Source organism: Prionailurus bengalensis, chromosome E1, assembly GCF_016509475.1.
Source record: "Prionailurus bengalensis isolate Pbe53 chromosome E1, Fcat_Pben_1.1_paternal_pri, whole genome shotgun sequence".
NCBI lineage: Eukaryota > Metazoa > Chordata > Mammalia > Carnivora > Felidae > Prionailurus > Prionailurus bengalensis.
In genome coordinates, this window is record NC_057347.1 from 52916190 (window position 1) to 52928564 (window position 12375).

The 12375-nt window shown below is 50.0% G+C and overlaps 1 protein-coding gene across 2 annotated transcripts in view; it reads right to left on the reverse strand.

The window, feature by feature from the left end:
• SLC39A11 (solute carrier family 39 member 11) overlaps positions 1 to 12375 on the reverse strand; it is a 342686-nt gene that overhangs the window by 66312 nt on the left and 263999 nt on the right. For both annotated transcript variants that reach the window (XM_043585143.1, XM_043585144.1), the window contains exon 7: positions 1195 to 1264. In XM_043585143.1, the coding sequence (XP_043441078.1) occupies positions 1195 to 1264 (70 nt within the window). The remainder of the gene's footprint in view (positions 1 to 1194; positions 1265 to 12375) is intronic.

A 12375-nucleotide genomic window follows, 5' to 3' on the forward strand; every position in this document is an offset into this window, starting at 1 on the left:
TTGAACATGAATCATATTTTTAAAATAATTGTGCCTTGAGATAGTGCATGTGCTGCCCAGTTGAGGTTCACCTCTGTCCTCACTGTTCCTAACTGTCTCCACCCCAGGATGGTCTCCACTCAATTTCTTGCCCCTTAGTCTTCTGAAGGCACCTGAGTTTGCCACCCTTGGATGGAAGGCTCCTCCCTGCTCTCCTCCAGCCCAAGGCTGTAGTATTCACGGTCCTATAGGCACAAGGGACCACGTAGAACACATCTCCATTATGGCTACAGGATAAGCCATAAGCCTCCGTGGTCCCGAGACGATAGCCTTGCCTAGGCCCTGTGTGGGGCCAGGGAGGTAGAAGAGAAGAAGAACTTAGAAGGCACAGATTGTCTGCGGAAAGACTGTCTATGGACATGAGGAGTCAAGGATAGCAGTGAGTTTGGTTTGGGCAACCGGGTGCAAGGGGGTGATGGGGAACCCTGGAGGAGGGACAGGTTTTTGCAGGATGGCAGCAGGAGACAATAAGCTCAACTTTGGAAATGCTGAGCGTGGGGATCCTGAAAAACATTTGAGTGGAGATGTCTGCAAGGTAGCTGGACCCATAGGTGTAAGTTCCAGAAAACAGTCTAGGCTGAAGATCAACATTGGCATCACCAGCAAATGCATGGAAAATAAAGTCTCGGGAACGGAGGAGATTCCCCAAGGAGAGTACACTAAGTGAGAAGAAACGAAGCCCCAGAGACGGATCCCAGGCAACATCAACATTTCAGAGAGGGCCGCAGGACGGGAAGCCCACAGAAGAACCTGTAGAGGAACAGGAAGCGGGGGGAAACCAGGAGAGCGCAGGGTCCGGAAAGAGAAAGGAGCGGCTTCAAAAAGAGGGAGCAGTTGAGAGCATCAGTTGCTGGCTTTGTTAATTTTTTTTTTTTTTGTCTTCAGTCTTTATACATTTAAAGGATTTGGAGAACGCAGACGATTATTTCCATGTTGTGTTTTCAAAGCGGTTACCCATTAGATAGCTCATCTGACAAACGGCGTAAACCAGCTTGTTTGATGGAACCCCTCTCTCAGGCAAGCTTCACCTGACCTCCCCCACCAACTTCCACCTGTCTTGGCCCTCTGGGGCCAGGGGTGCCCACCGAGGTAATAAGCATTTCCAGAGCACCACTGGGTACGGTGCCAGGCTCTAGGGAGCAGGTGCTGGCTTACCTGGCACTCTCAAAGGTGGCGGATGCCGTCTTTTCCACAGCCCCAAATCCGACGCCAACAGCAAGACCCTCTGAAATGGAATAAAAAAGCATGAAGGGTTAGGAGCAGTTTTCGAACAAGGTTCATTACCATCGCTGTGTCAGGTGAGACCGCATTAGGCTGCCAGTAACAGAAAACCCACATAACTGGAGTTTAAACCCGGGGTTGGCTGGCAATGGTCTGGGGGCCAAATTCAGCCCACTGCCTATTTTGGTATGGCCTGAAAGCTAAGAACGACGTTTACGTTTTTAAATAACTGGAAAAAAAAATCAAAGAAAGAATAGTATTTCGTGACACATGAAAGTTGTATAATTTTAGTGTTCACAAATAAAGTTTTATTGGCACACTGCCATGCTGAATTTGTTGACAAGTTGTCTGTGGCTGCTTTTGCGCTACATCCTCAGAGATGAGTAGTTGTGATAGAGAACATATGGCCCAAAGACCTACAATATTTACTGTCTGGCCCTTTACTGAAAGAGATTGATGACGGGCTCCTAAGCTAAACACATAGGGTTTTATTTAGCTCACGCAACAAGAAGTCCGAGATTGGTGCAGGGGCCCAATGATGTCTTCCCAGACATTTGAGGGGCCATCTTGAAATGGTAGACTGTTAAAGTCTACTCTGAGGTGGTGTGGCTACAGTCTAGCGTAAGCTTAGGGATGGACAAGATGATTCCCCAAGTCCTCTCCAGAGGGACTAGGAAGCCTGCCAAGGCTACCAACACTCTGACTTTGATCAAATGTGGAAGAACACTGCTTGTCTACAAGTATCTGATGGAGAAGGAAAGGTTACAGAAAAATGGTCCAGTGGCCTGGGACCAGTGGGGTAGAACCATAATGTTAAGACATTTTCTGGTATCTGTGGGACAGTTTAAAGATCCCCTGAATCATAACAGGAAAGAGACCTACCAATACTGGTCAGAATCAAGACCAAGGGCTTTTGGGGCCAGGAGGAACTTTTTTGTTATAAAGAGGGAAGAGGGAAAAATCCACTGAGTGAGAAGGGCTTGTCCTCTTTTGGGATTCACCGCCTCTTTGAAACGCCTCTTTTTATCCTTTGTGTCCTTTTTAGTTGGGGTGGGCCAAGGATGCTAGGATTCTAGGAGGCACCTGGAGAAAAGAGAGCTGCTCACGCTTGTCCCATGTGAAAGGGTAAGAGCTCACCCATTATCTAGGCTGGTTCACCGAGGGACCACAATGGGGTTTGGAGTCTGAACACCCTGCTAAGGCCTAAAGGGCTCTTTTCTTCCCTCACCTTACCCTTTGTGCTTCAATCTCCTGCGGGGACCCTATGGGGGTTGCTGGTTGAGAATTTGGGATTCTCATGCTCCTCCAAGTATCTTCCCATATTCCTCATAATGACCAATGGTGGGATACAGAATCCTAGGACTTTAGAGGTAGAGGAAACCCCAGAGATCACGTGGCATGACTCTTGGGCCACTGCCAGGCTCAGAAGTTATCGGTTTGGTTGGGGTGGGGGGTGGGGTGGGTGGGGAGGTTTTTCCAAAACCAGATGGCAGACAGCACCCTCCCAGCATGCCTAGCACACTCCAGAGCCGGCTGCAGAGAAGCCCCTGAGACACTGCGTCCAACAGGCTCTGGGGCCGAAGTGGCCAGGCAATCAACACCATCAGAGCAACCGCATGTTTCAGGATCGAGGCTTTAAAGATTGATTTATTTTTATATAATTGTTAAGGCTCCTGATGTAAATTCTAAAATTTTTTTTTTTTACATTTAGTCATTTTTGAGAGAGAGAGAGAGAGAGAGAGACAGAGTGCGAGCAGGGGAGGGGCCGAGAGAGAGGGAGACACAGAATCCAAAGCAGGCTCCAGGCTCCGAGCTGTCAGCCCAGAGCCCGACACGGGGCTGGAACTCACAGACCGTGAGATCATGACCAGAGCTGAAGTTGGATGCTTAACCGACTGAGCCACCCAGGCGCCTTTAAAAAAAAGAATTTTTTTTTTTAACATTTATTCATTTTTGAGGGACAAAGAGAGACAGAGCTGTGGTCTCTTGTGAGCAGGGGAGGGGCAGAGAGAGGGAGACACAGAATCTGAATCACAGTAGCTGCCGGTGCCCGAGGTCATGAGATCAGAAAGCTGGAGGACATCTCCGACGCTTCTTCCATTTGGCCAGTCCCCTACTCTCAGAGACTCCAGTGTTTCCAAAGCTGCTGTCTTCATTCTTGTTTTGTGCCCAAACAGCCAAGCCCTCAGCCGGCTCTCAGCGGTGACTGCGGGTCTCCAAGGCAAAGAACTTCACCAGGGAGCCCTGACCCACTGGGGAGAGGTGTCCAAAGCTGGGGAGGGACTAAGAGGTGTTTTATAACATCAGAGGGGCATCTCCCTTCCTTTGAAAAAAAAAAAAATGTGCTTTTCTAAAGTATAAACAACAGCTGGTTGGCTCTTTTGTTAAAGATTTTGCTCTAATCAGTCACTTTATTTTATTTTATTTTTTTAACGTTTATTTATTTTTGAGACAGAGAGAGACAGAGCATGAACGGGGGAGGGGCAGAGAGAGAGGGAGACACAGAATCGGAAACAGGCTCCAGGCTCTGAGCCATCAGCCCAGAGCCCGACGCGGGGCTCGAACTCACGGACCGCGAGATCGTGACCTGAGCTGACATCGGACGCTTAACCGACTGCGCCACCCAGGCGCCCCTCTAATCAGTCACTTTAATGTAAACAATAGCGCAGCCCAGAGCAACAGGACCTATATTAATCAGCGAACTAACCCCTTCTGGTTATTTAGCAAAAGCCCCAGCACTTGGACTCACAGTAGCTCTGGGAGGTTGGGCAGGGGAGTAACCAGTTAAGGCAGGAAAAAATAGCATCTGCCCAAAGGGATGCACGCAGCCCGAGCAGCAGAGCCAGGTCCCCCACTCCCCCCCCCCCCATTTGCCAACCTGCACTTGTGGCTTTCTCCCAGGTGTGGGTGGCAAGAGCTGGCATCCGAATCCGTACTCTGAAGGGGTTTGGAGCAGTGAATGCATAGTCCCTCTGCCCCCACCCTGTACCTGGGCCAATAGTGCGGAACATTCCGTGATGATCTGCACATGAAGCGGGTCCCTCCTCTCTGCTCCAAAAGCATAAGCTGTGTCCTGGGGGGGGAGGGGGGGCAAGCAGTTTCCCACCGCCAGGGGAAGGGCAGGCGATGGGGAAAGAAATGCAATTGCTACCTCGTCTGAAGGTGGAATAGAGCCTGGCAGAGAAGCTAATGAGAGACCAAGATAAATTACACGCGCGGAAAGAACATAAATAAAAGAATTAAGGCAGATATTTAAGATCAACAGATGGCAGAAAGAACCCGCTGGGTGGAGAAGGAGCAGAGGAAAAAATTGCCGACTGGTGCTCACACCCCAGGTGTTCCACCAAAAGTGCAAATTAGGAAGGTAATTAAGACAAGAAACCCAAGTGACTGGAATATTATCAGTGAGCCGCTGCCTCTTTTCACAGCCACTGCCATTAACTCGGGTGCAAAGAGAGAGAAGATAAATCCCAGATCTGTAGTGGCGCATCTGGCAGATAGATGGTGGGTGAGGCAGAGTCCTGAGGACAAGCCAAGCTGGAGAATAGGCTCAGAAAGCCCGGGCCGCCCCCGCCGCCCTCCTGCGGGGTTGGACGGCAGGTGCGTGTGCGTCCCTCCCTCCATCTCCCCACCCTCCTGTGTCTCCATCCCATCTTATCCCCCACCGGGGAGAAGAATAACAAAAAGGCTACGGCTCAGGTCCAGTGTGTTATTTAAGGTTCCTCTAGAAATGGAAGGAAGGTTCCTCTAGAAGTGGAAGGATAACGATGCTTCACGTACAGGATGATGTGCTCGGGGAAGGCTTTCTCGCTACAGACACTGTCTTGTACGAGGCCGGCCTAGACATCTTAGGATGTTGAGCCGCATCCCTGGCCTCTGCCCACTAGATGCTGGCCACGCCCCCTCCCCATGAGTGGTGCTAGTCAAAAATGTCTCCGGGCACTGCCTAATGTCCCCTGGGGAAATATCGTGGCTGGTTGAGAACCACTGGCTTCCCATCGAGGAGAAGCGTTTTGAAACTATTCTAGAACACTCTAAGAGTTTAAGTAGATGGTAGGAAAATGAGTAGTTAAAAACTAGTGTCTTGGCCTCCTCTGGCTGCTATAACCAAATACCATAACCCGGGTGGCTAATAACTAACACGAATCCATTTCTCAACAGTTCTAGTCTGAGGCCAAGATGCTGGCAGACGGGGTGTCTGGTGAGAGCCTCCTTCCGGGTTCACAGACGCACCTTCTTGCCATGTCCTGACGTGGTGAAGAGCGAGGGACCTTTCTTAAGCCTTTGTAATAGACTCTAATCCCTGGGTTCCTATCTTCAACCTCCTGATATCATCACCTTGGGGGGCAGGATTTCAGTGTATGAATATGGGGAAGGATACGAACGTTCGGACCATAGCAACTAATATTTTCTTTTTCCATTGAGGGCCAGCAATTTCTTTGTTGTTTTCTTTTTAATTTTTAACATCTATTTTTGAGAGACAGAGTGCTAGTGAGGGTTGGGGGGCAGTGGGCAGAGAGCAAGGGAGACACAGAATCTGAAGCAGACGCCAGGCTCTTAGCTGTCAGCAGAGAGCCTGACTCGGGACTCAAATCCACAAACTGTGAGATCACGACCTGAGCCAGAGTCAGACATTTAGCTGGACTGAGCCACCCAGGCGCCCCTACTATTCCTTTGTTTTTAAGGGCATGGTGGGGGGAGGGGAATAGTTCACAGGTCTTCTCCAAGAGACCTTGCCAGCCTCCAAAACAGTTGACGTAGGTGACATTTCAGCTCTGCCTGACATTCACGGGTGTCAGGTCACATGGGGGATGGGAGGGAAAGCCAGCATGGGGTCAGGAGAAATGTGGTTACTGGTTCAGCTGAACTGCTGTGGGGACACCCCTCCTCTCCCCACCTGGTCATGCTCCTCTCCATGTGGGCCCAGCTGTCAGATGGTCTCAGCAAGACAGAGCCTTCTGAAATACAGATTTGGGTGTCTGGGGCACTCAGGCCAGGGCTAAAGACTGTGGGGGGGTCTCATCTCCCTGTCCTGGGCTCTGCCACTCTCTCACCACAGCTCATGATTACATTCCTCTTGGGTGACTTTCACACTGGGGGGCAGTGAACTAAACCCTCAGTCTGTCACTTAATGTGCTGATGGGAAGCCTCGGTTCTCCAGCCACTGCTTCTGCTGTTCCTTCTTTGCATATCAGGGTGGTCGTGCAGGGGCCATGGGATCTCCTGATTACTCAACTTTCAATGCTCTAGCTGGGTCTCTGGTTTAAGCGTCCTTGCTATCGGTTCTAGACATTACGCCAAAAGCCATTTAGAGAAGGTCAACACAATGGCCATGAAGGAAATGAGGGATGTTATGACTTTTTCCCCTCGATTCAAAAAGTATTAAATTTAAGACAGCAGCTCACAGCCTGTGGGGGCTTAATATTAAACATGGCCGCGGGGGCTCCTGGCTGGCTCATTCGGTAGAGTGTGTGACTCTTGATCTCAGAGTTGTGAGTTTGAGCCCCAAGTAAGAGATTAGCCAAGTAATCTCTTGGGTGTAAAGACTACTTAAAAATTTCAACAAGAGGAGCGCCTGGGTGGCTCATTGGGTTAAGTGCTGGACTTCGGCTCAGGTCATGATCTCATAGTTCATGAGTTCCAGCCCGTGTTGGGCTCTGTGCTGACAGCCCAGAGCCTGGAGCCTGCTTTGGATTCTGTGTCTCCCTCTCTCTGTGCCCCTCCCCTGGTTGTGTGCTCTCTCTCTCTCTCAAATAAATTTTTTTTAAAAGTTCAACAATAGCCAAATTATGGAAAGAGCCTAAATGTCCATCGACTAATGAATGGATAAAGAAGATGTGGTATATATATACAATGGAATATTACTCAGTGATCAAAAAGAATGAAATCTTGCCATATGCAACAATGTGGATGGAACTAGAGTGTATTATGCCAAGCGAAATATGTCAATCAGAGAAAGATAAATATCATATGATTCCATTAATATGTGGAATTTAAGAAACAAAACAGATGAACATAAAGGAAGGGAAGGAAAAATAAGATAAAAAGAAAGAGGGAGACAAACCATGAGAGACTCTTAAATACTGAGAACAAACTGAGGGTTGCTAGAGGGAGTGGGGGGAATGGACTAAATACGGGATGGGCATTAAGGAGGGCACTTGTTGGGATGAGCACTGGGTATTAAATGTTAAGTGATGAATCACTGAGTCCTACTCCTGAAACCAATATTACACTATATGTTAACTAACTTGAATTTAAATAAATTAAAAAAATTTTTGGAGGGGCGCCTAGGTAGCTCAGTCAGTTAAGTGTCCGACTTCAGCTCAGGTCATGATCTTGTGATTCATGGGTTTGAGTCCCGCATGGGGCTCTGTACTGACAGCTCAGAGCTGGAGCCCGTTTCAGATTCTGTGTCTCCCTCTCTCTCTGCCCCTCCCCTACTCTCTCTCTCTCTCTCGCTCTCTCAAAAATAAACATTGAAAACATTAAAAAATGTTTTTAAATAATAAAATCTTAAAAAAAACAAACAGCTGCTGCCACCAGCACCACCAACAGCAAATCCCAAAGGTGGAGAAATGAGGTGAAAGAGGACAACTTACTTGTTCTCATCTCTACTGAGGACCGAACAAGAGAAAAATGACTCATATTGCAGCTGGAGGGATTCAGACAAAGGGGACACATTACCTTGAAGGAGGAGGTTCTTGAAATGTATGACATACCTCACTGAACGGGGGTTGAAAATACTCCTTCCCTGGGAGAAAAGTGGCCTTTGCCCCTGCTGAGCTGCTTCCCAGGCAGGGATGACCATGGATGTGGTGATAGGCGGGATTGAAAAGAATGGAGAGGGTGGCCTTGTGTTGGCCCTTGTGGACACATGATGCTTCAACATTAAATAGGGGCTCAGTCCTAGAGCGAGGCCAAGCTGCCACTTATATGTTCCCAGGTCCTCATGGGTAATTTATTTTAAAAAATAGCAATATAACCATCTTGGGGCATCTGTGGCTGGAGGGGACCGTGTGGGCAATGGGGGCCATAAGAAAGGGGGCATGCCCACCCCCAGTGGCAATGGGAGCCTTCAAGGATGCTGGGAGAGCCCAGTTTTGATTCCTCCCCTGCTCCTGCCCATCTGGGCACTGTCCCTGGGCTGGGAGGGGTGTGACATGCTGGATGAGGAGGCAGTGTCACATCATACTATGGGAGGGATTTCCTGGCCATAAGGACTTGCTTTTGGCTGTCGGGAGGGTTCACCCATCTGGCGTGGACATGCCTGCTGTCTTTATTTCCACTCTGAACCCACAACTTGGCTGGGCCTTCTGGGGAGACTGGCCCACAATATGCTGGTTCCCCCACTTGGCCTGTCATTGGCCACATGCAGATTTCCAGCAAGAAGGGAAAGCAGCAAGGCAGGATCTCTGATCATATTAAATGAGATGTTGGTACAACCAGGCAGGTATTGCCACAGAATCCCTGTGGGGTCTGGCAAACACCCCATAAAGGATAAAAATGATCTACTTAGTGTTATTTTTTGAAAAAGTAGTTGGACACACTTTCTAATATGGATTACTAGCCCTGCTATTTGTATTGGGTAAAGTCAACTGTTGGGAAAGACAGGTGTTCCAGGAGAGATGAATCGAGCTCAAATTCTTATCAGTGTCAATAGGCATGTCTTAAGACCTTATTAAGAGATGTTGATAAGTAAAGATATTCCATCATGGATCTCCCTCTAATTAAAATAAACACTCCCTAATTAACATTTGCAAGTGTGCTTTTTTTGGCATAGTCTACTGTCTCCAGTTGGGTGCCAGCGAAGGACCCGAAGGAACTACTGTCCTGTGGTCCTTGCCGCCTCCAACCCCAGCAGACGGCAGAGAAGGAGGCATTTCCTTGTTGGTAGAAATGAGGACGGATGACTCAGCCACATCTTTAAACAAGTGAAGGCATCTTGTTGAATATCCACATCCAAGAGTCAATTTCAATTTGCTTCAGTTTTCAGCAACCAGACAAAGATCAGATCCCTGTGTTCCCGTGGAGAAAAAGGAAGGGAATGCCTTTGCTGGTACAGAAAATGCTGGGCAATTCCAGCCCACAAGTCCTGCTTCATGCCCAGACTCGGGACTCTAGCCAGCTCCCCTTCACCATGTGCCACTGTGGCCACAGCGCAGGTAAAGGATAAACTTGCAGGCCCAGGGACATGCCAGGTGTCATAGAGGGCCAGACCAGGTGTGGTAGGGGGGCCAGGCCAGGTGTGGTAAGGGGGCCAGGACAGGTGGGGTAGGGGGGCCAGACCAGGTGTGGTAGAGGGGCCAGGAAAGGTGTGGGAGGGGGGCCAGACCAGGTGCAGTAGTGGGGGTGTGAAACCAGGTCTAGTAGAGGGCAAGACCAGGTGTGGTGGAGGGGCCAGGCCAGGTGTGTGTGTGTGGGGGGGGCAGATCAAGTGTGGTTGGGGGGGGGGGGTCAGACCAGGTGCAGCAGAGGGCCAGACCAGGTGTGGTAGGGGGGCCAGAGAAGCATCATGGTCTCTGCTCTCCAAGCCCCTGCCCAAGCACCTGGTCACCGAGCTTCCTCTCCCCACTTGCAGAGGCGCCGGTGTGCAGAGGAGCATCCAGGTGCTTGAATCTGACAAATTCACACTATTTAAGTGCACAAGTTTCTGTTCTATAACTTACCAACAAATCCTTTTGAGATTTAGGAAGCACTGAAAACCCAAGAAACTCTACAACCATGAAGAGGCAGGACAATGGATCCTAGGCGGTCAAAAGTGTGGCCTCTATAGAATTATTTTCCCAATACAAGTGTACCCTGCGATGATGGGCTTATTTGAAGCCAGGGCTGCAGGTGGAATTTCTGTTCGGTGTCGCCCATCCCCCCAGGCAATGGGGAGCCGCCCCCCCCCCCCCCGCCGGCACCACGCTGCATGCTGAAGCTTCCCACCCCCAATCTCAATCTCTCGGGTGGTGAAAACTGCTCTGAGGTGGGACAGAGTCCCAGGAAAGAGAGGAAAGCATGGCCAAAGCCACCCCGTGGCACCGTCCCTGCTCATAGTTCACCAACCACTGGAAGGAAGCCATAGCAGGAATTCAGCCAGAGAACCTGCCTCACTGAAAATGCCTGTAGCTGACACACACACACCCCTAACAGCCCAGCTTCTCGAGGCTTCATGAAAAGGACGCTCTTCTCCACAAAAAGACGGGATTCCTGGGACAAGGCAAAGCCAGGTGAGCAGGGAGTCAGCTGTCCCCCAGCAGCATGCTGCTGTCACCCACTCTGTACTCTGTGGGAATTACCCTGCCCAGGGACCTTGAAGCCCTCGGGTGGTAGCTGACACCTGCTGGTCCTCCCTGGGGTTCAGCATGAAGAGTCACTGGTCACTGCAGTCTTGGTCCCAGGAGGACAGAGCTGCCGAGCTGCAGGGACAGGCAGCCTGGGGCAGGCTGTCTTGTGAGTGCAGCTGTGAGCTGGTCCACCTGCCTGCCTCCTCCCCCACAGCCCACGCATGGGGTACAGCCAGCTTTGGGACATGCCTGAAAGCTGGACGGTTTTGGAGGTATGAGGGGGACTGATTCATGGTTCTGTGACTCCTGTGGACTCGAGGGCCGAAAGAAACCAGGAGGAAAGAATTTTTTTTATCCCCCTTGAGGGACTTACGAACAAAATTAGACTCTGGCAGCTCTCTGAGAATGATGAACGACCTAAGGCACAGGTTCAATTTACCATTCCCCGTACCCAACTCCCACCAAAGTATTTCTTCTTCTTCTTTTTTTTTTTTTATTATTATTTTCAAGAGAGAAGGGGATGGGGAGGGGCAGGGAGAAAGGGAGACAGAATCTAAGGTAGGCTCTGTACTGTCAGCTCAGAGCCCGATGCGGGGCTCAAACACATGAATCGTAAGATCATGACCTGAGCCGAAATCACGAATTGGATGCTCGACCGACTGAATCACCCAAGCCCTCCACCACCAAAGTATTTCTAAAAGCCAGGCAAGAAACAGCTGTTGATGTCTCAGACACTGTTGTGTTTTGCTACACTGATGGCCAGCACTATAATACAATGACTGTACTGGGCGAGGTGGGGCGGGGGCAGTGGGGAGCAGTATTTTCCTTAGAGGGAGCAGTAGCATTTCACAAGGATGTCAACAGAGGAGGAAAATGGTGTCTGCCCTCTCTGCCCCAGTCCTGTGATCGCCGTGCACCCAGCGGTGGCTTCCGGGCTCCTCAGGGTGGGCCCTCTGTGGTCATGGCCATCCTGCACGGACCTGTCCTCCTGGCCACGGCTGACTGGGCACTTGGTCAAGTGGGCGAAGTGGAGCTGGGATTTTTCCATGGAGCAGGAAGAGGGCCAGGCAGCCACAGGAAGGGAAGGTCAGGAGCCATCATTATCCTCATTCTGTATCGCATAGGAGAAGCTGGTCTACAGAAGGAGACGGTGTAGCCGGCATGTGACGAGAGGCAGCGATGGATAAAGCAAAGTGTCTGTGTCTATTTTTCATTTATCCCTGAAGCCTGGAGCACGACTGGGGCTCTGTCCTTCCTGTGAGTATGTGAGATGTGGCAACGTCCTTGCCACCCCCCACTATTTTCCTAAAGCCATTTGAGTTCTCGCTCTGCGACTTGCAACCCAAAGACTCGATAATTCAGCCAAAGTCGGTCCCAGGTACACTATGTTCATCACCTAAACTGATCTAATTTAACCCTAGTTCGATTGCCAAATTGATACTGTTACTGTATTTCCCAGAGAGGTAAACCGGGGTTCGGAGCGGTCAAACAATATGCCCAAAGTCACACACCTCTTGAGCCGTTCAGCCTATGTGTTCCTTCTTTTTCATAGTGCACCACACGGGCTTCTTCGTTTAGTTGACCATTACGCCTCCTCTCCTACTGGGAACTCAAAGGGCTGAGAATGGCATCAATGTCAGCAAGAGCATCCATTTGGACACCGTCTTTAATCTGGTCCTTTCAACAACCCCGTAAGATGGGTATACTCTTAGCCCTGTTGGAGACGTGGAGACCGGTCCTCTGCTGCCTTCCACGACTCCTGTTCAACTCCTCCTTAGCACTATCACCATTTCTGTTGCCACCATCTCCATATATTTGGACATCCTTTTACTTTCCCTAAGAC